This window comes from Podarcis tiliguerta (assembly GCF_965153285.1).
Source record: "Podarcis tiliguerta genome assembly, chromosome: 1".
In the NCBI taxonomy this organism is placed as follows: Eukaryota; Metazoa; Chordata; class Lepidosauria; order Squamata; family Lacertidae; genus Podarcis; species Podarcis tiliguerta.
The window spans coordinates 106,872,815-106,900,743 of record NC_139534.1 but is presented as its reverse complement, the minus strand read 5'-3'; the positions used below and the strand labels follow the sequence as shown (position 1 = coordinate 106,900,743).

General features: G+C 43.1%; 1 protein-coding gene and 1 long non-coding RNA gene across 32 annotated transcripts in view; one reads left to right on the top strand and one right to left on the bottom strand.

Annotated features, from left to right (window-relative positions):
• Positions 1–27,929, bottom strand: part of NRXN3 (neurexin 3) — a 1,187,696-nt gene that overhangs the window by 788,448 nt on the left and 371,319 nt on the right. For all 28 annotated transcript variants that reach the window (XR_014512831.1, XR_014512832.1, XR_014512833.1 and 25 more), the window contains one exon: positions 1,811–2,014. Coding sequence is in view for 25 of the 28 variants with exons in the window: in XM_083447320.1 (XP_083303446.1) it covers positions 1,811–2,014 (204 nt within the window). In the remaining 3 variants the exon portion in view is untranslated. The remainder of the gene's footprint in view (positions 1–1,810; positions 2,015–27,929) is intronic.
• Positions 250–27,929, top strand: LOC310681377. Of its 4 annotated transcripts, XR_014513238.1 has the most exons (7): positions 250–569; positions 4,733–4,855; positions 6,248–6,326; positions 8,378–8,574; positions 13,895–14,042; positions 27,792–27,832; positions 27,865–27,929. It is a non-coding gene; the product is annotated as an uncharacterized lncRNA (long non-coding RNA). The 4 variants fall into 4 exon arrangements; XR_014513239.1 differs by lacking the exons at positions 27,792–27,832; positions 27,865–27,929 and adding an exon at positions 14,265–14,395 and having other exon boundaries at positions 256–569; XR_014513240.1 differs by lacking the exons at positions 8,378–8,574; positions 13,895–14,042; positions 27,792–27,832; positions 27,865–27,929 and adding an exon at positions 6,824–6,997 and having other exon boundaries at positions 449–569.

Genomic DNA, 27,929 nt, shown 5'->3' with positions numbered 1-27,929 from the left:
TGGCTTATTGGAGCTTCTTTGTCCACTAAACTTCAGACAGAAGTCTCCCTTAGGATTTTTCATGCAGTGCATTTAGCATGAAATCTTAACTAAAAGTCTGCACAATACATTCCTACACTGAGACCATCTCCAACCATGTTGAATGAGAGGTGCTGAAATAAATATGTGTGCATCCACTACCAACTCCGGTTCCTAACCCTCCCCCCTGCAAATTTCCATTATGTCTGAAGCTTTTTTAGATGGGTAAGATCATGTAAGACTACTCCCAAACAACGTGTATACATTCATGATCTTGTGAAATTGTTAGGGAAGTCCTGGAAGGAGGACTGAAGGTTAAGCACTGGCATCTCAGTCAGTTGCACTGTGAGGCTGGGTTTCCTTTTATGAGCAATGGTGACCTCATGGAATATCACATTTGGCAAGCTATGACCTATTCAACAGAAAAGCTTATAGTGGTTATGAACATAGTAACATCTGGGGTTTTAAGACAGCCTCTCAAGTGAGGCCCTCAGAGCATGTAGCAGCGACATCCACAGCTATGGCTTGTGACTTCTCTTTGAGGCAGGCAAGTATAATCAACAAGATGTAATCATTTTCACTTTCCATTAGTGACAGAGGAAAGAATATTGCCTATGCCAGGCCCTCCATCTCTTAATAATTGCTACCTTCTGCCAATGGCAGAAAATGAAGGCATTTGTTTTCTGGGAAACAAAAACGAAGCTTTTTGATTTCTAGAAAACACTTTATATGAATATGAAATATCATCAGCGAATGGACTGAGAAAAGGGCACAGAAGTTGCCTGGTTACAGCAGTGTCAGAGGAGAAAGCAGCAACATACTGAAATTTCCCTTTCAGTACTTTAGAGTGGATGACACTGAAGGAACAGGGAGACTTTGAGCCTAGAGGAGTGAACAGAGGTGGCGTCTCCTGTGCTCCTTGTATTGTTTGGGGACTGGGGGTATTTTCTTTATGAGCAAACGCAGTATATTGTTCATTGTTTTGGGGGCTGGATGTAAAAAGGTGCTACACATCATTCTAATGCAATTTAATACAAGCATGCAAATATTAGGGGAAAGGATTAATATCCCCCTGTTCTGCAATCCAAATAAGTTCCTGTATCTAAAATTGTTTACATGCATACCTTGCCTTGGGTAGGTGGGTGGCAGGCAATCTCTCTGAATATATTCCTCCATTTAATTAGCACGTATTCATTTATATCTGAAATTCATTCCCTAGTTGTCAGCTTATTTTTTTAAAAAATGTTGTACAATATTTGGTAGCATAAGTCCTGAAAATTAACAACCCTTCTTTCTATATGAACCTAAAAGTCATTGGGCGATAAGAGGAATGCTTGAAATATAAAACACTGGCATCTTAAAAACACTGTAGCTATATAGACCCTTCCCTCCATGCCTTTGTCATTTTTTGCCAAACACTTTTGACTGTTTTGAATAGTAATAGAGAGGCTGGATCAAATGAGGATGTGATTGATCAAAAGATGGACTGAATAGCATGTCTTACATAAAGCTAACCAGTTCAGGAACAAGAAAGGAAACTTAAAAAACAAAAACCAGACTTAAAAATCACATTACCCATAACCAGGAATTAACATAAAATCACCATGCAATGGTCACTGGAGAAATTATTTCTCCACCATTAATACTGTTACAGAATACATCAGCGACTACTTATAATTCAGTTAAACCAAACCGGGGGGTGGGGGAGCAGGGAAGGGGGAGACGGACAAGAAAACAAAACAAGCTCAAAACTGAAAGCCGGAGGTGGAGGGGGGCAATTTCTGTACAATACCTAGATTGACCATGAGTTTGACACGGCCTCCATCCAGCTCTAGCCGCAGGGTATCGGCTGAATCACGGGATGTGGTGGCCATCAGGAGCCCGTAAGCCCTCTGAGACATGAAGCGGAAGGACACATCCTCTGCCTCTGTGTGCATGACCATCGGCATAATGATCTTCATGTACATGCTGCCATCATAACTCAGAATCGATGCCTCTGAAAAAACAAAGAAAAGGAAAATAAAAATTAATCGCTATCAGCTCTGTGCCCTCCAGATCTTGAACACACCACAGATACATTGTTTCACTCTGTATTACTATAGGCAAGTGGCCACGAGATCTTTAATAGGAAGTATTGTTGTGTTGAGCTTATCGTGTTGCACACCAAAAACATCATGGAGGCTAGATGAGTGATAGCAACAAAGCTTCCATTTTCTCCACAAATTGGTTCCAATATAGCATATGCTACCCATTCTACCTGCCTCAGGTGTTAAAGATCTGCTTTCCTACAAATCAAGCTAATCTTTGCAGTTGGTCAATAGTAATGGCTTATTTAATATGGGAAGGAAAAAGGAGTGTAGGGGGGAGGTTTGGGGGGGGAGGGATAGGAAAACATTTTGTAGCAGTATTTGAACAGAACATTGCTATAGTGGATGGTTCTTCTTCTTCATCATGTTCTTCTTCAAACACATTTACTCAAAAATTACAAAAATTACAATAGAGCTTTGTCCACTGCCATAATATCACAGAATGATCACTCCAATCCTCAATCCCTCACCACGGTCATGTTGACTCACCAAATATCCTCAATAAGAACTCAACTACAAATCTGATTTACTAGACAGTTCACTTGTCTAGTGGATGGTTCTTTGAAAAATATTTTAAAGTGATGCTGTTGTTTTATTTATTTTTAAAAAATGTTACTTCCATGAGCTTTGGAGTGAAGGGAAGTTAAAATTCAGATGAAACATCTCATTATTCTCATGCTTAGTGTGAGGACAGGAAGTTGAGACAAATTAACCTATGATGCCACGTGCATCTTAGGACATATTGCACACATAACCTAGGCCTAACAATCACTAGTTTTCCAGTGGAAAGGTTTGCTAACTAAAGGTAATAGAGATTACTTAAGGTGTGAAGACACTTCATTGACTTTTGATATATACTTCTGCTCCAGCAGGACATTTCCCTTCCACTCATGGCCATCTGCTGCCAACTGCTCTGTGTGAAGGCATCCAGGAGAAATACAGTAGCAGGTTAAGACAACATTAAGTGCCTACCCTGGAGCCAAGTGAACTGTCCCTCTCTCTCTGGTCTCTGAGTCACATACTACCAACTGTCCTGCAGAAAGAAATCCAAGAGAGAGAGAGAGAGAGAGGCTGTGGAGGACAAGCCTAGGAACTTGTTCTTGCTCCATCTGCACTGTTTCCTACTCTGCTGCAGGGCCACATCCATCGTCAGCTGCCCTGTAGGACAAATTCCTAGAGAGAGGAGGAGGGAGGTGACAATGAGCTTGTCTTGCCCCAGTTCTGGGTAGTTTTGGTTTATGTGCATGGGTTGGTTGGTTGGTTTTAAAAAATGTAGCTCTACATTTTATAAAAAATATGGAGCATTTGAAATATTATATTACAAATAAAATTGAAAATACAAGGCATTAAAAATAAATTATAAACATTATGAGTTGTTTTCAGGGCACCCCTCAAAAAGTGGGACAACTCCCCCACTGATCTCCAAGTTGACTAGCACCTGCTTTTGATCAAATTCACTAAGGTATGTGTTATCGCATGGAGTAATTGCACCCACACCCTGAATACTGAGATGATGCATACATATTGAATAAGCTCTGTCCCCGTGTTTCTTAGCATTAACACAAAGATTTGCAACGTAAACAAACAGCTGTGTGGGTACTGGCTGAGGCATGCCTGCAATTGTAAGTATGTATATCAGTACTATGGTGTTTTGCTGACACTTACACACAGTCATCAAAATTCTAGTCGCCAAACATATTGCCTATCAATTTTGGTTTCTCTCAGTTTCTCATTATTCAAAACTAAAGTGCAATTCTCTATATTTCCACATTAGTTTGCAATTTGTTTAAAAAAGAAATCCTCATGAAAATTCGCCAGCATTTCAATGTGAATTTCTCCTAATTTACACAATTTTGTATGCAGTTTTGCCAAACATACACGTCTGTGCAAAGCAGTGTTCCCTAAATAAATCCATATTTATTTTTACTTATATATGCATTTTTATGAACACCTGGTTGGAGAACTGCATTGCAAAATTCAGAGAAGTGAAAATTTGGAAGGATGGCTGTGTTTTGATTCATGTATTGTACGGGGAACATGTGTGTTAGGTAGCTTTGTTTTAAAATGTGAACTGAACTGAATTGCAGCCAGTTGAACTGATGTGTAAAGTAAGGCTGCAGATGCAGCAGTCTCCTCAGATGCACACAAACTATTGCCCCTCTTCACCTACACACCATTTGCCATGAGTGCGAACCAGCTGTGGGTTACAGAAGAAAAGCTGTGCTCCCTTTTCACAAGGTGCTGCTGCAGAGAAGCAAAGCACAGCATGCTAAATGCAATTCCAATCGCTTTCACTTCTGCACTCCCAATACTGCCGCTTCCAGCTGCTAGTAGAACAAAATGTACTCTATATTATACACACACTTACTGGCTGCATGTAAAGAAACACAGTCGCGCACACCTCCCTGCTCTTGCTGTGGACTGTATTAGGAAGTGAAGTCGAGCATGAAATGGCTCTTTTTGACACCTTCAGCTCGAATGTGCCCTGCCTGAAACTGTCTGTGCCACTGTCTGGGCATGTGTGTAGAGCTGGCAAGTATCAGTGCATGTGGTGCCAGTGAGCATGGGGATTAATCGGCAATAAGAGGACCCAAATCCTTTCTTTCTTTCTTTCTATTTACAGATAGATAGATGGCACAACGAAAGCCATTTTGCTGCTTCGGAGATCTGAAAACATTAGGCAGCCCTTCGAAACCTGTGAATGGTATTGATAGGGGAGATGTGGTTCCACTCTTTGCTTAAGATGTACGGTATATTGATTGGTTCAGGAGGGATAGCATGTGGGTTATATACAGCATTCATTGTTGCCAGAGATGTGTACAGATGGTGTTGCTAGATGTAGTGTGGGGTAATGGTAGAGTGTTAGACTAGGACCTGGGAGACCAGGGTTCAAATCCCCTCTCAGCCACGAACCTCACTGGGTGACCTACCTCACGGGGTTGTTGGTTGTGCTAACAGTTAAACTCCTTAGGCTGCATTACACTTTGATTTACAGTTTACATAGTCATGGCTTCTCCCAAATAATAATGAGGAGAAGTACATTCTGCAACAAAACAGACTTTCTACAGGAGTTCTTTTTCATCTGAGTGCCCCCAGGGCCTTGGTACTCTTATGTAGTTAAGTAGGAAGGAAAGGAATATTGTTCATAAGCATTTCACACAGTCTGCTACAACTATCATTATGGTTCATTTTAAAGTCCCAAGTATATATTTTCAAAGCAAGAAAAGAATTGTTCAGAGGATGGCAAGATGACAAGGGTTTTTTCTGCAGTGGCACCCCCATTTGTGGACTGCTTTCCCCATGGAAACTTGCCTGGCACCTTTTTACATATCTTTAGGTGGCAGACAAAACATTCCTTTTATCCCAGGTCTTTGGCTAGTTGAACAATCTGTAGCCTTTTAAACTGTGGTGCTGTTTGTTACTATGTTGTGAAATTTTGTGTTTTTATACTGTAAACTGTCATGTGATCCTTGAATGATGAAGGGCTGTTTAGAAGAGAGAGACAGAGAGAGAGAGAGAGAGAGAGAGAGAGAGAGAGGGAGAGGGAGAGAGAGAACTATAAAACCACACATTCTCTGATATCTCCTGGTTGGTGCTCATGGATTCTACTCCAGTGTCTTCTTCAGAAAATCAGTGTCTAGAGCTCATGTATGGCAGCAGACAGAGGAGGGAGAAGAACAGACAGCAATTCAACCACAGACTATCATGGGTAGCAAGCTAACTGGTGAAAGGATGAACAAGGCTGTTTTACCCTGCGCTAAGACATAACACATGTAATTATGGCACAGGTGCCCACAGTTTATTAGTGGAAGCATTAGCAGTATCTTTATTACTTCAGACTGGTCAATTCTGCTGGAAGCTCATAAATGACCCATCATTCCACAAAAGAAGAAAACAGGATGGGGAGCGGAGATAGCCAAACAATGTGGATAAATGGAACAAGGGTAGCTAACGTGGTGCCCATGTTGTAGTCCAACCTCTGTAGGGCTGACTAAAGCTGAATTGGCTGAATGGCAGAAGGAGCATCTGTAGAAGGGTTTAGCATCTCCCTCATCTGTAGAAATCAGTGGTTTTGGGCAGAGTCTCATGGAACTTTGAGTAAAAAGATAAACTGAGTCTTTTCATGTGCTTCTGTTTAACAGTTATGGCTGGTGGCTGTCTGTTTTCATAAAAAGAGCATAGAAAAGAAGACAAAAGGAAGGAAGAATTTATATAAACAAGGTATCAAATGCATTCCCTGAATTTTTGCAAGTCTACCATTATCCTCATTGGCTTGACCTTAAAGTCAAAACCCTGTAAGATTCAGTAGCTCTAACTAGTAAGAACAGCATTAGCACTTGTAAACCTGCCTTGGGACAAAATATGGTGTTCCTCTTTTAGATATTAAACTATCTATTTTTTCTAAAATCCCTATATCTACAGCAAAGGGGGAATCTTATTAAATTGTTAGAACTTGGCATTATTCCTTTCAGGGCTGTGCTCATGGGGGCAGGTGGGGGGAAGCAGACCAGAAAGGAAGGTTCAAGAACATTAGGAAAGGCTGTGGAAACATTTGCAGATGGAGGAAACGGTTGCTGGTAAATGTTATTACTAGCCCAGAGACGTGGGGAGCAGGAGACTGTAGCCTTGCTGAATCTTGGCAGGCACATGAGGGAGCCAAAAGGGAGCATTAGAGCTCCTCCTGAAGCCTGCTCCAAATGTCAATCTAACATTTGCAGAAGTGCGCAGAACTGTTTTGAGAAGAAATATCGGACGAGAAGGTCAAGGCTGGAAAAGTTGTACAAAGTCAGCAAGCCAAATGAGAAGAACACAAGGGCTGAAACTGTGCTTTGAGAACCCATTCCTTCTTCCATAACTGTGGGGCACGTGTATAAAGATGTATTTAAGATGCAGGCAAAGGGCTTTCTCATCAGGTCGATTCTGATACAGCATGCTTCTGAATACCAGCTGCTGTGAATCACAGGTGGGCAGGGTGCTATTGCACTCATGTTCTGCTTGCATGCTTCCCAGGGGCATCTGGTTGGCCACTTCACAAAGTGGAAAGGCGTTTAGAAGAGGGGTAAGTCTCAGAAGGTCGGCGGTTCGAATCCCTGCGACGGGGTGAGCTCCCGTTGCTTGGTCCCTGCTCCTGCCAACCTAGCAGTTCGAAAGCACATCAAAGTGCAAGTAGATAAATAGGTACCACTCCAGTGGGAAGGTAAACGGCGTTTCCGTGTGCTGCTCTGGTTCGTCAGAAGTGGCTTAGTCATGCTGGCCACATGACCCGGAAGCTGTACGCCGGCTCCCTTGGCCAATATAGCAAGATGAGTGCCGCAACCCCAGAGTTGGCAATGACTGGACCTAATGGTCAGGGGTCCTTTTACCTTTACTTAAGTCTCCACTGCCTGGCCTACCATGCCATGCCCCCCACCACACCCCAAAGACCTTTGGGGGACCTAATCCAGCCTTGGCTGAGCTGGCTAAGCTCCAGTTGAGCCAGGATAGGCACTTACACCTGCGCACCTCCAGCTGAACCAAAATGGGAGACTCACCTGACTCAGACATAGATCTGCCTATTCCAGACACGAACTTGCGCACTCATCCTGGGCAATCTTGGCTTTGGATTGTTCCCTATGAAATCTTATGAATTTAATAGCCTTAGGACAGCTCAAGCTACCAATAAAGAGCTATTTGTGGCTTTGCATGATTGAACAAATAATGTAACGAAGCACAACAAACCTTGTGACCCATGAGTGAAATGCTACATTTCTATTTGCCAGAAGAAATTCAGAAGCAGGAGAAAGACAGAGATTATTAAATTTGCCTTAAATGAAAAAGCCCTGCTTGTAAACTAGTGATTTATTTTTTTTTAAGTCTGACAAATAAATCAGCTTTTGGGAAGTGTTATGGAGCAGAGCAGGCAGCAATTAGGCAGATAATGACAGCATTGCTAGCTTGGGGGGGGGGAGTACAGTATACCATTTAATTTGGGGTTCCAAGTTGCACCTTCCAAACTTAAAAATACAAGTTCAACTATATGGTGTTTATAACACCAGGAGGTGGGAGGAGGGTTCTGCACATCCCTTTCTTACCCCATCAAAGTACTGCCACTTTTCTCTTGCATAACTTTTGTAAAGCTGTAAAATTGCCGGTTGGCGACTGTCTGAAAGCACTTCAGACAAATGGCAATATTACTCTACAGAAGGGTATCATCAATAGGATAGTAAGTTGGGCCCACTGCAGCTTCTAATCAGCTCATCAATAGTGATGTGATGACTCTTTTTCTCCTTAAGTACAGGGCCAATTTGTTTCACAGCCTTACTGCGAGGAGAATTGAAAGAGAGGAAGAAACGTCTATTTTCTGCAGGCCAGACCCAGCAGAAAGGCAAAGGACGAGATGCACACACACCCCTCCTGCAACTGCCCACAACTGGCCCTTGAATATTACTTCAACACTGGCAGCATCCTTCACTGCAGCTGAGGGCAGCAGGTTAGCTGAGGGACCACAGGGCAAGCCACCCACAATGCTTTCTCCTGCAACACCTAAGCACCACTCCCTACCCTCGCCCCCGCAAGAGTTTCTGCCACCTGAATCAGCCACCTCACTCTGCCTTATGGTAGGGCCAGCCCTGTCAGAGGCTAACAGTGCAATGCGGGCAGTGGTAATAGATGATCAGCAGCACATATATAGGGCTTTCACGTATAAAATGGGAAACGTCCCCCAAAATGAATATTTTGGGCAGAATATAATGAGTCCCGTCATCAGAAGCCCTGTGCAAGGACTTCTGCTTGTGCAATGGGCTTACCCCACTGCCCCCCCACCTCCTGCAACTTACTTAGGGAGGCAGGTCTGAAGAACCTATGCAACACCTCATGGGGGGAGGGACGAGAGGGAGAATCATTCCAACTGGCCAGCTGAAATGCTTGCCCTGACGGAAGGATCGCCTTAGTGCAAGCACTGAATTCCTCGCAAAGACTTTGATCTTTGAATCAAGCAATCCTTTCCTCTTGGTGTGCCACAGCCAGAGCCTCCCACCAGGGAAAGTCTCCCACTGCAGGTGTCATTCCACTGATGAAGAGACATGTTCATCACTTCTTAATGCCTTGCAGATGCTGGATCTTAGATTGCCTCTGAGCATGTGCAGAGAGTATTCCTACCAATATTATGCGGCTATAGAAAACCTAGATAAGTCAAGAATTTGTGAGAAGAGTACACTGGTACCTTGGGTTAAGAACTTAATTCGTTCTGGAGGTCCTTTCTTAACCTGAAACTGTTCTTAACCTGAGTTACCACTTTAGCTAATGGAGCCTCCTGCTGCCACCGCATCACCGCCATGCAATTTCTATTCTTAGCATGAAACAAAGTTCTTAACACAAGGTACTATTTCTGGGTTAGCGGAGTCTGTAACCTGAAGCATCTGTAACCTGAAGCATCTGTAACCCGAGGTACCACTGCACTTAGGGAAGAATGTTCAACTCCAAAGTGTGTTTCAGCCTCCTTACCAGGTTTTATAGAAAGTAAGTACTAACTACAGCTAACTACTCTTGCTTACTTATTTCTTATTTCTTTTAATACCCAGATTTGGTTGCTAATAACATTTGGTTTACCCCTATGTCAAACACATACTTATAGATCATCATTGAAGGGGTTAAGATGGGAGGTAATTCCTTTTCTATTGCAATCTTGATGTGGTGAAGAATTGGATCAGAACATAGTTATCCCTCAGTTTTCACATTTCTCTGAATTTTGATATACAATTATTGGCTCCCCTCCTCAGTGCTGCATGTGATCTATACAGAGCACCCCCACATTTACAAAGAGTTTCCTTGGGAATGAAATGGATGAAGTGGAATAACATAATGACTATGTAAGTTACGTATGTTGTGTAATGTTACCACAGAGGACAGAGAGACAAATGACATCATTTTTGGCATAAGACAAACTGCAGTAGAATGGAAGCAGTGATGTATACAGAGCAGAAAGAGACACATCACCTTCTAACACCCCTAGGTGGGACTGACTACATATAACATAGTGTTACTACAGCACTTCTGGGGAAATGGTGGCTGACTAAGCATGATTAACATTACATTGTTCTAAATTTCTTTTTTCTCTTTTATCACTTTCATTTTCTTAATTGATAGGGCTACATTATTTATTTAGCAAGCAACTCTGGTTCATTTATTTCATCAGGAGGCTGCATTTAAAACAAAAATAAATAAATCATGACCCACCCATGCATTTAGATTTTAACCGTAGGAATAACTCAGATGCATTGGCTGATTAATTTCATACTAACAGAGAGTGGCTTGTGGAATCCAGGCAGCAACACCAGGATAAAATCTTTCCTGTTTGAAGAACGCATGCAAAAACCCCAAGTTCAAAAGAAGGGGAACAACAGTATAACTGTCCAACCCCACATTTAAGTGAGAAACTTGGCTTCATTACTCTAGCCCCCCTAGCCAGTTATTATGTTGCAGACTAGGGCCCCAATCCATGTCTAGCCACTTACTTAATGAACTTGTGGCCTTGGGTGGGGGTGATCATCTACATCAGATAATAATAATAATAATAATAATAATAATAATAATAATAATAATAATTTATTATTTGTACCCCGCCCATCTGGCTGGGTTTCCCCAGCCACTCTGGGCGGCTTCCATAGAAACCAAAAATACACTAAAATATCATACTTTAAAAACTTCCCTGAAAAGGGCTGCCTTAAGATGTCTTCTGAATGTCAGGTAGTTATTTATCACTTTGACATCTGATGGGAGGACATTCCACAGGGCGGGCGCCACTACTGAGAAGGCCCTCTGCCTGGTTCCCTGTAGCTTTGCTTCTCGCAATGAGGGAACCGCCAGAAGGCCCTCGGCGCTGGACCTCAGCGTCTGGGCAGAACGATGGGGGTGGAGACGCTCCTTCAGGTATACTGGGCCGAGGCCGTTTAGGGCTTTAAAGGTCGGCACCAACACTTTGAATTGTGCTCGGAAACGTACTGGGAGCCAATGTAGGTCTTTCAAGACCGGTGTTATGTGGTCTCAGCGGCCGCCCCCAGTCACCAGTCTAGCTGACGCATTCTGGATTAGTTCAATATGGACCAGATGAGCATCACAATCCACATTGGGCCCCCACATGTGCCTAATGTATGCTGGGGTACAGCTTTTCTTCTAAACTTTTAGGTGTGGATTGGAATCCTCCTAACTGCCACTCACCCTTGTACAGGAGGTTTGTGCTCACATGTTGGAATATTTGTCCTTCTTTCCTTAGCTATCTGACCCTTGTACCATCTTGCAAACGTCTTTCAAGAGTCCCTCAATTATCAAAAGGAATTCCCCATGTACTGGGAGTGAGTGGGTGGAAAAACAAATATAACATGCCTTCTGGCTCACAGAACTTCTTTTTCATAATTATCTGGCTCCTGCAATGAAACCAAATGCCCATATAACTGAGGAAATAGAACACAGTAACTCTGTGGAAGCTAAAACACATCTGGGTCCAGCCAGTACTTGGATGGTGGACCACATGAGAAACCTACAATGCTGGAAGAAAGGAGGAGCAAATAAATATTAGCTAGATTCTGACATCCATTAATTTATTGGGTTTAGAAGGGTTTCCCTCCCCTCAAGCTTTTAATGCTATGTATATTTGATTCTGTTTCAGAAATCAATAGTTAAAATTCTGGTAACTTTTCTTCCACCTACCTAGAGTCTTGTTCATCAATCATAGACCTAAACTATTTCACACCAGCTCCTTGGTGCTTTTGTAAAAGTAGCCCAGGGAGCTCATTATGTCAAGCACACTATATATTGCCTTTTTTTTGATAGTGTAGATTTTGCTAGAATGATCCTGATGGTTTCTCACCATAGTTTCACTGAGTGTCCCAGATGCCACTTTGACATTGCATATTTTAAACAGACAGGAGACAGCATTTGGGCTTATTATCTTGACAAAGGTCAGCTGGTAAAACTGTTAGGGCTCTGTTCCTCTTTAGTGTCGTGCAATTCCAGCATTGTTGCCGAGCTGATAAATAAATTCAATCAAGTTTCTGCACAAAAGAAGCTCTGACAGACAAAGAAAGGAGAGGTCTGTGCACGGCGTTTCATAAGGGCAATCAACGATTTTATCTCTCTAATGCAAAAGCATTAGCAAGGATTTTACCCTTGAGTGCCTTAACCTCAAGAGCATTCATTTTACCAGATCTGCCTCTATAGCCCCAAAGTGGCAGGACTCCATTGAAAGCACAGCATTAGGAATATTGATTACAAGAAATGGTAAACAAAAGGATGTTGCAGTGCTCTTAAGGGCCACTCACGGGGTGTTTTCAAAAATGGTTACATTAAAAGCCACCCCTTCTTGAAACCCAGCAAGCAAAGTTACATGAAGCCTGAAATCATTCGCTCCTCTACAACAGGCGATGGATTTGGCAGATTTAATAAAACAATTATTACAACTATCAAGATTATTGCCTGCTGGATCAGGCCAGTGGTGCATCTAGTTCAGCATCTTGTTCTCACAGTGGCCAACCAAATGTCCACGGAGAGCCTGCAAGAAGGATCTGAGCTCAACTCAGCCCACCTCTGATTCCTAACAACTTGAATTCAGAAGCACGATGCCTCCAACACTGGTGACTGAAAATAGCTAGCAGCATTAGCAGCCACAGATAGCCTTAGATGATGATGATTAAATTTTGTACATTAATATAATACACATATACAGTGGTACCTCGGATTACATGCGCTTCAGGTTACAGACTCCACTAAACCCAGAAATAGTACCTTAGGTTAAGAAATTTGCTTCAGGATGAGAACAGAAATCATGCGGTGGAGGCACAGCAGCAGCAGGAGGCCCCATTAGCTAAAGTGGTGCTTCAGGTTAAGAACAGTTTCAGGTTAAGAACAGACCTCCAGAACAAATTAAGTTCTGAACCTGAGGTACCACTGTATAAATTTATTAATGATTATGATGATCAAGAATATATCTTGCCTTACTTAAAAGAAAAAGGCAATTTAGAGAACAATTATTTTCATGGGGCATGAAATTAGCCAGCACCGTGTTTTGGGGGGGCCCTGGGCAAGCTGCCCAAGCAGGCCCTCTTCCCTGAGTTGAACTACTTCCTCCTCAACCTTGTTGCCACTGCTCATGTGCTTGTGCCCTTCCTCTAGGCCTAATCTTCATGGCTGCCAAGAGCGTAAGGGAAAGGCAAGTGTTGGCTGCTGGTCCTTCTCCTTGTGCTTCTCCCTGTTTCTTCACCCAGAAAGTGCAGTCAAAGAAGCAGCAGGCCCCATGGGTAGGCACCGCAGTGCTGCCGCCACCCCCCAAGAAAGGCAACCCTTGATTCCAGTTTGCAAAACCCTGGCTAAACCACAGAGGAAACTGAAGCTGATTTCTTACTGAACTCTGCTACTTGGATTCCCAAGGCAAAGTGGGAGACGGGGGCCGGAAGGGAGGTGGAGAGAATGCTTTTTTATGGAAAACCTGTATCTCTAGAGCACTCTATGCACAAGCTTCAAAATAACACAGCAAACACTGCAGTTCCACACTATGCTAAGGTCTAGACTCTAGTAATTTTCACAATTACTGAAACACAACGCAGGAAGATGTCCAGGAGGAGCTCAATCACCTCCTCAGAACTGCATGTGCCTCCTTTGGAAGAATCAGTTCATACTTCATGAATCACAGGCCTTAAAGAGACTGGATCAGTGGTCCTATATCCTGCCTCAAACAAGGGGCTTCCCTGTCTGCATTCAAGCTTGAGACACTCTCTCTCTCTCTCTCTCTCTCTCTCTCTCTCTCTTTCAGAATTCAGTGCATTCTACCAGGTGTGACCTTTTCAAACAGTGGCGGCGGCTGTGCTTTTGCATCCACGTTCCATATCGGACAACATCTCCAGCCCATCCATCAAAATGTCCAAGTGGTGATTGCATATCTTCATATGGAGAGGGAGTCAATTAAGGGTGAGTCATTAATGTGAAATCATTCCACTTCTCCCAAAATGAATAGAAGTGAATTGGCACAGTGTTGGGCCAGTGCCGACTTCTCAGTTGGACACGAGTGGATCAGAGTGGAAGCACAGAGACAGAGTGAACTCATTTCATAGATAGCATCTCCAAGCCCAATATGGTAATTTCAAAATTTGGAAATAATTTCTTATGACAAATGAATCCACTTCTTCCCAGCCATTTTCTCATCAAGGCATTTCACTTCATCAATGCCAACAGTAACTGCTTGCCTTGGCAAAAAAAAAAACAAACCCAAAAACCCTGAAGGCAACAGAAGAAGAGAGAGAGAAGAATCAAGAACCAAGATGGGGCAATGCCAACTCTGAAATGGGACTCCTGACACTTTGTGACCTAGAGAGGCAATGGAGCTTGGCTCCAGCAAATGAGCTCAGGGAATTCAATAGGAGAGAAGAGAGATATGACATTCAAGGCTGGTTCACACATTTACACAGAGGCAAAGCTAGGTTTACTTTCAAGTATACACTCTACAGAACGGGCAGCCAACTATTAGTCTCTGATAAGTAGACCTGTAGGGTGTGCATGTTTTTAGATGTGCTTCCATCACATTTTGCCTTTACAATACCAAATGTATACTTGACACATCTTACTGTAAGTCCACCTCAGTTGTGGAAGGCGCTCCCCAGAAATCTAGCATCTGCACTGCAGCATTTTCAGCACCAGATGAAGACCTCCCCTCTGCCCAGGGCTTTTCCATCGTCAATTTGCAACTTTTCTTTTCTTTTCTTTTCTTAGTGCTTTTAAGATCTTTGGAACTGTTGCCTCCCCACCCCCACTTTTTAGGTTGAAATCTGAATTTATTCTGTTGATGGTTTTATTCTGTTTTAGATTTCATTCTTATTTTTTATTATATTTTATATATGTATAAATCACCCAGAGAACCTTTTGCTGTTGGGTGGCATATAAATACAGTAAGTATGTAAAACAAAAATACATACAATGCAACGTAATGTATGAAGTGGCTTGTTGATTTATGTCCATATAGCCCAAACCTATGCAAGGCTGGCTTGGCTGAACTACATGGACTATTTATTATGCAAGTGTTTTCACAAAACAATTGAGCCTGAAAGTTTAAATCTTCCCTCCCATACATGCAAGCACATATGGGATCATACTCCCAATCTTTTCAGCAAAAAAAGGAGAGCGCTTTTCAGAGTTTTCCTATACAACTCTTCTTATATAAAAAGCTACTGATGAGAATATTTCCTATATATTAATTTGGAGCAGGGATTAGTGTGGTAATAATTAAAACAAACATAATTATACTTATCCCTTCCCCTCTGAAATTAGATTAATGATGGTGATATTTCCGCACCAAAGCATGCTTCAGACATCATTGCCTGTGTCAGGACTAAGCAGAGCTGGGAGCACACAGCAAAGGGGAAGAGAATTCATGGGTGGATGAGGGGATTCATTTCTCCCCCCTCTCTTAATTCACATGGACAGATCTGAGAACTCCCACACAGAAAAGGAAACAGGGATACATTTCAGTGCTGTCAGAGAAATGTAGGTGCACATTTTAATTTCCTTGAGAAATTACTCCATTCCAGTAAGCAAGCAGGGTATGTTTGTGCCCTACTTTACTTTAAACAGAGGGGTCTATTTAAAGGGTTGTCCAGTCCAAGGCCATTTCAAAGATAAAGATAAAGAAGAAGAAGAAGAAGAAGAAGAAGAAGAAGAAGAAGAAGAAGAAGAAGAAGAGGAGGAGGAGCTTGGATTTGATATCCCGCTTTATCACTACCTGAAGGAGTCTCAAAGCGGCTAACATTCTCCTTTCCCTTCCTCCCCCACAACAAACACTCTGTGAGCTGAGTGGGGCTGAGATACTTCAAAGAAGTGTGACTAGCCCAAGGTCACCCAGCAGCTGCATGTGGAGGAGCGGGGACGCGAAGCCGGTTCCCCAGATTACAAGTCTACCGCTCTTAACCACTACACCACACTGGCTCTCAAGAAGGAAGAGTAGTTGTTTTGAAATTGCTCAAACACATAGCTCAGTCAGTAGAGCATGAGACTCTTAATCTCAGGGTCATGGGTTTGAGCCTCACGTTGGCCAAAAGATTCCTGCATTGCATAGATGACCCTCGTGGTCCCCTCCAACCCTGCAAGTTTATGATTATGTGATTCTAATAGCCCTGGACAGGAGACTGAGCCAACACACAAGTCAATGGGTAACAATCTTCCTACCATGACTCACTCTCTCTCTCTCTCTCTCTCTCTCTCTCTCTCTCGTGGGGGTAGCGGCTGGTAAAATGCAATGCTTGCTGACAATATATGTTCAAAATGTTCAAAGTTACCCCAATCATCATCAAGCCACCTTTCTTATTAAGAAGAGCACAGATATCGACTGAGTACAGCCATGGATTTTCTGGCAAGGCGAAAGCTTCCTGTGCTGGCCCACAATGAAGTTTACTTTTGGTGCAACAATGCATGACAATCTATTAAAGGCTCTGATGATCACATTATACACCCAGTGTAAAAGTTCCCTCCCTGCCCCCACCCCCACATACTTGTGCTATATGAAATCAAGGATATAGAACCACAGATCATTTTTCAATTGTTGCATCACTGAAATAATAAAGATGGATGGTTGGGCTTTTTAATGATTTTTTTATTGTTCGTTCATCCTCCCTAAATGTGGATTAATTACTTGGTTTATTTACAGTACATTAGGAAATTTGAAGGAACCGTCAAGCACTCAGGGTCATTTGCTAGGATATGATTTTTCCTCCTCCAAAGCTGGAGGTCACTCATGCTTCTTTAAAATATATGCATAAGTCTTATACAGATGCCACTTGCATAAAAGGCAAAGGAACTGCAAAGGTCCAACTGAACGTCTTCACAGAATCATAGAATTGGAGAGTTGGAAGGGACTAAAGGGTCATTGATTCCAACCCCCTACAATGCAGGAATCTCAGCTAAAGAATCCATGACAGATGCACAAGCAAATTCCATGATTTAGCTATGCACTCTGTGAAGAAGTACCATATTTTGCCTGCTCTGAATCTTCCAACATTTAATTTTATTATATGTCCCTGAATTCTAATTAAAATAGCAGCCACCAGCAGTAGCACTTGTTTACTAGACTGGCTTCTTTGTCACTGCTATACTCAGACGCCTCAAGGTAAGGGAGGAGGAGGGAAGCCACCATTGCCAAAGGGACGGGAGGAGGCAGGAACACTTCGTTGCCACTGCCACCAGGAAAGTCCACCACCTCTCGTGGGAGTCTGTTCCACTGTTGAACAGCTCTTACTGTCAAAAAAAAAATCTGAATGTTTAGTCGGAATCTCCTTTCTTGCAAATTGAAGCCATTGGTTCTAGATTCAGGTAGGTAACCATGTTGGTCTGACACAGTCAAAATAAATAAATAAAAATTTTAAAAAATGTCTAGTATCACCTTAGAGACCAAGTAAGTTTGTTCTGGGTACATATATAAGCTTTCAACTGAAGAAGTCTGCATGCACATGAAAGCTTATACCCAGAACAAACTTACTTGGTCTCTAAGGTGCTACTAGATAATTTTAATTTATTTTTTTAAATTTATGAAGCCATCGGGTTTGAGTCCTACCCTCCAGAGCAAAATAATAAAAATAAAAATAATTATTTATACCCCGCCTATCCGGCTGAGTTTCCCTAGCCACTCTGGGCGGCTACCAACACATATTAATAAAGATAATAAAAAGTGATAAAACATTAGACATTAAAAACTTCCCTAAACAGGGCTGCCTTCAGTTGTCTTCTAAAAGTCAGATAGTTGTTTATTTCCTTGACATCTGATGGAAGGGCATTCCACGGAACGGGTGCCACTACTGAAATGTGATAGCCCTTGAGATATTTGTAGATGGCTATCATATTTCTTCTCAGTCTCCTCTTTTCCAGGCTAAACATACCCAGCTCCTTCAAGCGCTCCTCATAAGGCTTAGTTTCCACACTCTTGATCATCTTGATTGCCCTCCTCTGAACACATTCCAGCTTGTCAGCTTCTTTCTTAAATTGTGATGCCCAGAACTGGACCCAGTATTCCAGGTGTGGTCTGACCCAGGCAGAATAGAGTGGTACTATAACTTCCCTTGATCTGGACACTATACTTCTGTTGATGCAGCCTAGAATAGCATTGGGGGTTTGGGGGTGGGTGGGTTGGCTGCTGCATCACACTGTTGATTCATGTTAAGCTTGAGGGTCCACTAAGACCCCTAGATCCTTTTCACAGGTACTACTGGCAATCCAGGTGTCTCCCATATTATATTTGTGCAGCTGGTTCTTCCTGCCTAAGTGCAGAGCCTTACATTTGTCCCTATTGAAATTCATTTTGTTAGCTTAGACCCCATTCTCCAATCTGCTAAGGGCATACTGAATCCTAATTCTGTCTTCCGCAGCATTAACTACCCCTCCCAGTTTGGTATCATCTGCAAATTTGATGAACATCCCCATAATTCCTTCACTCAAGTTGTCTTAAGGTAAAGGTAAAGGTACCCCTGCCCGTAAGGGCCAGTCGTGTCCGACTCTAGGGTTGTGCGCCCATCTCACTTAAGAGGCCGGGGGCCAGCACTGTCCGGAGACACTTCTGGGTCACATGGCCAGCGTGATAAAGCTGCAACTGGCGAGCCAGCACAGCACACGGAAACGCCGTTTACCTTCCCGCCAGTAAGCGGTCCCTATTTATCTACTTGCACTCGGGGGTGCTTTCGAACTGCTAGGTTGGCAGGCGCTGGGACCGAGCAACGGGAGCACACCCCACCGCAGGGATTTGAACTGTCGACCTTTTGATCGGCAAGTCCTAGGCAATAAGTTGTCTTATTTTGGTATAAATTGTTTCCACACTACATCTTTAGAAAGCAATGGTGCCTACAGGAGCACTTGTGTTACTTAGGATGCCAGCAAAGATCTGCCCATCTCCAAGTTCCCTTGTCATCCAAAGTGCACCTGGTGACTACTGCCAAGATATGGGAGGTGCCCACTAGGCACACTTTCCAGAAACAACTGATGACATTTTTCTTTCCCAGCTAGATGAATTGGTCTCTGCCCTGGGTTTCTTCTTTGTATTGTTTTAAAATGCTTTTGCTACTGTTTCCTGTGTTGCCTTTAGCTGTTTCGATTGTAATTTTCATATCACCTTAATACACATGTGGAAAACAATAAGCAATAAACAAATACAACTGATAGAGGGATATTTTTGGTCCTGGTGCCCTGATTTTTGAGAGCTACTCTTGCCAGAAAAGTTTATCCGGTGCCTTTCTTTATGCCACTGTGGCATCTGATTGTGGACTTTTACTTTTCCCAACCTTTTCATTCACTCTGTTCCATTTTCTCTCCCATAAGGATAACCTCACTAATCTTATGTCCCAAAGCAGGGCATGCACATCTACATTATTCCTGCCACGTGCCTGTTAAGCTTTGGTGTGGAATCCTCCAGGGACGATTCCACAGACTCTCTAGCTTGTTCTCTTACTGAATAGCCTGGATGTTCTTAACACTGAAATGAAATGTCGCTTTCATGAAATGTACAATAATAGCTTCTTGTTCTATTCATGGTGGAAATGGTGAGCAGTTTGCCATCTTTGACATGAGGTCCTTATACATATCTGAAGAATTTCAACATATCATATCTTTTGCCCAGGATGAAACCCCCAAGTCAAAGATAGGATTAGCAGATCATTAGCCTTCTTTATAAATATCTCATAAATTCTTCAATCTTACATCGTGTTTCTTCAATTGCAGTGGTGAGCAATGAGTAAAATCTTCCTGAATGGAGCAGTGCATATGTTCAGTTACTTGTATACAGGATGGCAGCTTGGACACCTTTTTTTGTGTGTGGGGGGGGGGGACTATTTCATGTTGGGGTCCTGCTATTTACATCCAAGGCCACTTGCCTTCTCACTTGCATCCCTTACTGGGGGTGGGGGGATCACGGGGCTAGGATCATAAGAAAATTAGAAGTGACCTCTGTGAAGCCCACAAGCAATAACTCCCTCCTACTCATGTCCTGATATTGTTTGGAATTATCTTGTTCCACCCTGGGATGCAAACCTCAGTGGCAGCAATATCCACACAGAGAAACATCTCTGAACACATATATAGGTAGAAAGCATTTTTGTTATGACTGAACATTATCAGATGAGCACTATGAAGTTAGATTAGATGACCCTTGGGGTTCCTTCTAACTCTACAGTTCTATGATTCTAAGTCCAGAAACAGATATTATGCTGGAATAATAGTGCAAGGAAACATGGAAGGTATTGCTTTCTTTCTCACAGGGAAGATTAATACATGTATCTGTGAACAAATTTGTCCTGATATATCCACCAAACTACGTCATTTGCCCAGCTAAAGAGATTGATTGCATATAGGTTAACTACTAAATAGCAAAGAACTACTAAATAGCAAAGAACAGTGAAAAGTTGTCTTAAGAAATGGGAAACACTGAATAAAATTTGTAGCCACATCTCAGACTCCCATTCCGCAGAGAAGAATCGGGAAAGGATGCTTGCAAATTTCATTTCAAATGCTCTCAGATTTTCTAGCTGTCAAGCGAGAAAACACAGTTGGGAATTGTCGGATCGATGAACTGCCTTGTCAGAAGGTCCAATCACCTAAAGACCATGAAATTATCTTCCCCAAATGCTGTAATCAACTCTACTATGCAATTAGGTGAAAACACACTCTGCCACAGGAATGGGTAACATTCCTGGTGGAATTTGCTGCCAAGGAGTGTGGTGGAGTCTCCTTCTTTGCAGGTCTTTAAGCAGAGGCTTGACAACCATATGTCGGGAGTGCTCTGATGGTGTTTCCTGCTTGGCAGGGGGTTGGACTCGATGGCCCTTGTGGTCTCTTCCAACTCTATGATTCTAGGATTCTAGGATTACAGACATAGGTTGTAATCCATTCATCTGAGGGTTAGCCACATTCAAGTCAAAGAGAGTTACCTCTATTGAAGACATGTGCAGGGTTACATTGCAAAAGCAGCTGGGATCCCAAAAATATACATCTTAGGTGTCAAAAGCCTTGGTAAAGAGGTGTGTCTTCAGCACTTGCTGTAAGCTGTATAATGAAGAACCCAGGTACACCTCTGTGGGGTGCTCCACAATTTAGGGCCGACACAGAGAATTATCTCTCTCAACCCACCTTCAGCCTGAGTTTATGAGGGCAGTTAAGCACCCAAGAGGGGCTCCCTCTGCTAATCTTAACGCCTGATTGTGTCTGTAGGAAAGGAGGTGGTCTTTCAGGTATTGGGGCCTGAGTCAGTCAGGGCTTTAAAAACTAATGTGAGCACCTTGAATTGAATGGCTCTGATTACTCAGTTCCACATCTCATTCAATCCTACTTTAGCTGATAATACATTTTCTTTTTGGTTTCAATTTACTAGATGGTGCCCACCGAAACATTCAAGAGAGCTCCATCTCCTGGTATATCTTGCTCTTTTTAGAGTTTAAGAAGCTTTTGAGCAATTGTATTTCCAAGTGATATCTAGCCTTGCATTGTGAGGCCCCGTGACCACCCCATTCCCTAAGGTGTAAATAATGAGACAACCTGCAGCATATTGGTTTTGGGATCAAATAAGGCCACAATTTCATTGGCTACAGATGTGAAGGTTTGGCCATAGGCACTGAGGCAACAGCGCATGTCACTCCCACCGGTCTCCTGGGAGTGTTTCTAAGGGTGAAGCCAGTGTCAAATAGGGGTGTCCCCCAAGCGGTCCCTGATGGAGGAGTGGTATGGCCCTAGCACCCATCTGGGCACTGGACAGAAGCCACTCCCCCTGGATCCTTTTAACAGGATACTCTTACCCATGGGGGGGGGGGAGCAGGCGGAGGATACAACCTCCCCTCCAATCAAGACTAGGCTTACCTAGTGCCTATCCGCCTTACAAAGTTGTGGTGATTGCTATGAGGTAGGCAAGAAACCAAATGGTGGACCCAATTTGCCAGATGGGAAAAATTCCTGCTTGGCCCCTAAATCTGGTGACTGACATAGTCCATAGCAAGGTCGTACCATCTGCAAGAAAACCCCAAACCCTAATCTGAGGGAGGGTTGGTTTGAGAACCGGCACTGTGAGAGAGAAGCCGAAAGACCCTTCAGGCCAAGCATTTATCCTTGCCCTGGGTGTGGTGCCAAACGCCACTACTGGTCAGTTGGCACTGTGCCCAGGGGAACCCCCCCCCCCAAATTTCTGCCACCATTGGCCAATTCAGCAGCAGGAGGACAATCTGGCCTGCAATAGACCAGTTCACAAGGGAGACCCGGGGCCCGTCCACAAAACCGCCCACCCAAGGGAGAATGGACTTAACCCACATGGTCAGTATCCTTGACTTGGACACCTTGAAGAAATGTCCAAAACATACTGGGCCCCATCTCAACTAAGTCCTTAATTTGTAGATAGCGCAGACAGCCTTGAAAGCAGCCCTTCCTTTTAGTAATAGAAGAGAGACAAAACAAGAGCTGTGCAACTCACTTCACATAGTAAATAATTTTGTAGCACTTCTTATTACCCTGTAATTTTATAGCTCCTAAGTTTATTGGATACATAATGGGCAGATGTGTGCTGTCATTAAAGAGCTTTTAGGAAATGCTGCAATAAAGGTACTCAGCAGATAATAAAATGGAAGCTGAAGCCCTCTGTTTACCACCACATAACCAACAGCAGATGCATTGCCCTTCGTAAGCAGCACCCAGCAAAGTAGATAATGAAGAACAGTTGGTGCCAAGGTTAAGCAGGGAGATTCAAGCAAAGATAGACCCTGTGTAAGTTTGGCAAACTATACAGGCTTCATAATTTACTCAATCCAAGGATTCAAATGCCAGCAATCTAGAATCATTTGCAGACTTTCTAATCAACAAATTGAAGACTTGCCTGGTTAACTGACCCACTTTTAACTGGTTACAGGTAGGTGGCTGTGTTGGTCTGCCATAGTTGAAACAAACAAACAAACAAAAAATCCTTCCAGTAGCATCTTTAGAGACCAACTAAATTTGTTATTGGTATGAGTTTTCATGTGCATGCACACTTCTTCAGATACTTCTTCGTATCTGAAGAAGTGTGCATGCACACAAAAAGCTCATACCAATAACTTGAATACGAATACATGTGTACTTGAATACGAATAATATGCAATGAGATCAGGCAGCCTGCAAGAGCCTTACATGGTCTAGTTAGGTGGCCTTAAAAGGAGTCAAGTAGGCAAGCTCAGGGCTGGGACTGGGCAAAGATAGAAGCAGGAAACATTACTGCTCAAAAGGTCTTTGGGGCCCTGGAGAAGTTCCTATGCCAGCTGCTGGTCTATGCATCCAAACTGGCTAGGAGGAAGTCATCAATGCAACTGGGGCGGGGGGCATTTTAGACACTTTACTACATTCAACTTGCAACTTGCATGGGAATTACATTCCGGGGATTGTGCATACAGCCAAAATCCTGTATAGTTAGAGCAAACCTGGAACTGCCCCCACATGTCCATCCATACTTTTCTAAAGCTGGGACACAGAGTAGGCTTTGCCCCCACACCAATGCAAGATGGAGAGCTTTTAAGTTGACCAGCTACCAAGCGCATAGAGCTGTGATTGCATAAGTTAAATGTGTACAAGTTGCAAGTCAACTATACACAGCCACCTAGAAAAGGGTTTAGCATTGCAAGCATTGCAAGCAAGGCATTATTGACAATTTACTGATTTAATTACAGAGAATTATATACAGCTCCCAGGGTCAGTTCTTAACACAGGCTTGCAGCGGGTTTCTACCTGTCCTGATCTAAAGGAAGTGGAGGGAAGGTCTGGAAGCTGGGCAGTGCTTATCAGGACAGTGTACCAATAACTCTCTGTGCCTGAATGTAACACAACACAGGTCCACCCTTAGCTACCACTTGTATGGGAAAGGCCAGGGGTGTCCTGGACTGAGAAGCATGCTACATGTTTGAGCTTCTTATTCTTCTCTTAGGCGCTATCCAGCAGTTGTACCCTTTGCAGATATGTTACCGGTACTCAGAATTGAGGGTAGAGGAAAACCGCGAAAAGCAGTCATGCAAAGGAGACAAGGACAAAGTTAATGCAAGCTGAAGAACCATGAAAGTGTTAATGGTCTGGCTTGTATGTTCTATCCAAAGAACCATGACATTTTAATGACTAAAAAAAAAAGGTAGTGCTACAAATCAGTTCTGAGGCAACTGGAACTGACAGAGTGATGGCTCTGTGCTCCAAATTTGCCAGGGTTCTGCTGATATTGTTTTAATAATCCCAACTTGTCAGTTGTCAGTGATTAGTTTCCAAAGAGGGAAAAGCTGGGCTCCAGCTTACTGGGACCCAAATCATTTGACCTGGACGTCTGCCCTCTGATCTCACATGTGTGGAAGCAGGGCTGTGCCAACACAGTGAGGTGGCAATGAAGCTGCACATACTCTGGCTGGGTCTGAATGAAGTGGTAGAATTTACTGTCAATGCAATGCTGGTCAATACAAGTCCATGACTTTTTAACGCTCTGTTAAATTAGAAAAGCAACTCCCTGCGAGTAGAAAAACAGTGAAGCAAGGCGTGAGCTAGGCTATGACATTTCTTCTTGAAATATTTGCAATACATTGCTGCTTGTCTTCATGCAATGTATTTGCCTCCTCTCAATTCTGCTGCATGGGTAGACTGGGCCTTGGAGGCATTTTCATATTTACTACCACATCCTGTGTGCCACAGCTATATGCCTACACTGAAAGCAGCTTGTGGGGTAGTGCCCTGCCTCCAGTTAATCCTTGCACCTTGCTTATTTGATAAAATCAATATATCTTCACAAAGGGGAGCTGTGGTTGGGATGTACAGAGTATTCAATTTGCTTTGTTCAAGCAATGGTACATCAAGACACTGAAAGACATCTATGTTGCAAGGCCAGTGAATTCTCCATCATACATAACATGTATGATTAAAACTTTCTTCCCTCTACCACTCTAATTAATCAATTGCTGCTTGCAGGCTTAGCTAAAAAGCCTGGAAATGTATTTCAGGTGAAGCGTCTGACAAAGATTGCTTCCAAGAATCCCACTTGCCCCAAAGAAAAGCATTTGGCTATAGCACATGCATGCGCAAAGTCACACATTTAGTCCCCAGCATCTCCAGGTAGGACTGGGAGTCTCCTTTGTATGAAATTCTAGAAAGCCACTGCCCATCAGTATAGACAATACACAGCTAAATGGACCAATGGCCTAACTCAGCGTACTATAGCTTCCTATGTTGCTATGCCTCTTCTATCTAGAATGTGGCAGGTAGACTGGAGACTGGGAGTAGCCGCCAGCACCATATAACATCGATCCCAAAGGATCTACATTGGCTCCCTGTTTCCGCGCACAATTGTAAGTGTTGGTGCTGACCTTTAAAGCCCTAAACGGCCTCGGCCCAATATACCTGAAGGAGCGTCTCCACCCCCATCATCCAGCCCAGACACTGAGGTCCAGCTCTGAGGGCCTTCTGGTGGTTCCCTCATTGTGAGAAGTTACAGGGAACCAGGCAAAGGGCCTTTTCAGTAGTGGTGCCTGCCCTGTGGAATGCCCTCACATCAGATGTCAAGGAAATAAACATCTATCTGACTTTTAGAAGACACCTGAAGGCAGCCCTGTATAGGGAAGTTTTTAATATTTGATGTCTTACTGTGTTTTAATTTGTTGGAAGCTGTCCAGAGTGACTGAGGCAACCCAGTCAAATGGGTGGTGTATAAATAATACAATTATTATTAATAATTAAAATTCTTTCCTAACCTGTCTACAAATCTACACTTCTTCCCTGCCCTCTTTGACTCTTTGATTTTAATAGAGAATGTGTGTCATGGAAGCAAACTAATTTACTTAATTTGATGCATTCCGATCACAGATATTTAAATTTCTTGGCCCAGGGTATTATACAATATATGCAATTCTGAGGGCAGGATGGGCTTCTGAATCAGACAGTTCTGTCCTATCTGGTTGAGATGTACTTATGCAACCCAAAAGGACTGAAAATTGCTTAAAATGGAAGGCTATTTTTGACACTCAGGAGAATGAACATGAAATGATGCAAGCAGTTCCAGCTCTGCCCCAGCCAAACTGGATTTTTGTGAAAGCCCAGAATGAGTTGTAACTATGATATAAATTCCTATCAGCAGATGTAGTGACACTATATCCAATACGTAAGAAACTGACTCAACTCTGAATTTGCCAAGATCTTTCCATTAGCCTGTCAAATTTCACCATTTCACTGCATCTTTATGAAACGACAAGTCTTAAGTCATCCTTCCCTAACCTAATGTCCTCAATATGTCAGGGGTGGTGGGAATCCTAGCCCAAAACATCTGCAGGGCAAGAAGCTGGAGCCGGCTTTGGTGAAACAAAACATGCTCAACCCAACTGATATAAAGGAGTCTGGATGCCAGCCAAGATATTGCTATGGATGCCCCTAAATTCCTGGGTGCCAAATCCCCCCTCCTAAATTTACTAGGTGTGGTTTTTTTCCTGACCAAGGAATCTTCCAGCAGATAAGCCATTAAGAAACAAAGGCTGGAGCTCAGCAAAGCAGAGGCTGTGCCAGCCACAAATGGGGAATAGTTAGCAAAGAGAATACCAGAGCTGGGAGGGGAATGTTTCAGAATCATTTTGGGCCTGAAGTAAGCAAATTGGGGGGGGGGGTGTCTCAGTTTTGCAAGCCTGAGAATAAGTGGTCAGAGCACAATATGAGCAGGGAGGGAAGGTTCTCTCCAGTCTGGAAGTGGCAAGTAGGAGGGAGAGATGCAGAGGCATGGCTGACGTCTCATTAAAATCTGAGACGATCGCACCTATGGGAGATGCATGATACCCTCTTGGGGTGTAATGCTGGGATTCCCTTCCAACTAGAATCAGGTTGCATATAAGTGTAAATAAACCTTCCATCATGAAGACACCACAGTCTCCTCTGCACCTCATTCCCAAGAGAAAACACAGAGCCCGGGTTAAAGTATGCCTGCAAACCCTGGAATCTCACACCGCTCATGGAGATTGGGGTGGCATGTAACAATATGTTGTATTTCCTTCAGAAATTGGCATTTCCAGCATCAACAAATCCATCGCCAATATAATGAAACTGATTTGAATATGGTGCACGCTCCGTGCTTCAGTCAGGGCTATGCTTGGTTCTTGTTTCCGGAAAAGCCTGCAGAATGTGAGAAAGTGGCTTCACATCCGTGCAGAAACACACATCATCTCCATAATCCAGATCTTTCCGTCTGCAGAGCACCTTCATTAGCTCAGCCGCCACAGCTATTGCACTCACCTATCGCTGCAGCTGCTGTCAGACTCTCAAGCAAATGAGAAGCCGATAGACACAGACAATGCTAATTGCTCCCTAAAACTAAGCAGAACTTTTAATGCCACTGTGACTCCATCTGTCCTTATTCCACTACCAGCCCTCTCTTTGCACTCCCTGTCATCTGTGGAGCATCTCACTCACCCTTGTTTGCCTTAATGAAACTGACGCAACACTGTATGCCAATAAAGCCTTATTGCTTGTGCATTAGGACCTATTATTATCATTTTTTATTATTAGTAATTGTATTTATTTATACCCCAGCTTTTCCCGACAGAGATTCAACAAAACATATGGGGGGGGCATTAAAAAAATTAAACATTGATAGGATTAAATCTCTCTCTCTCTCTCTCTCTCTCTCTCTCTCTCTGAACTATTAAAACCATATCAATAACTGCATTGAAAACAACACAGCACCAGCCCTTTCATTAAAAGCAGTCAGCTCCCGAAAGCTTGTTGGAACAGGAAGGTCTTCATTTGCCAGCAGGACAACAAGGAGAGAGCTAGTCTTGCTTCTCTGGGGAGGGAGTTTTAGAGTCTGGGAGCAGCTCT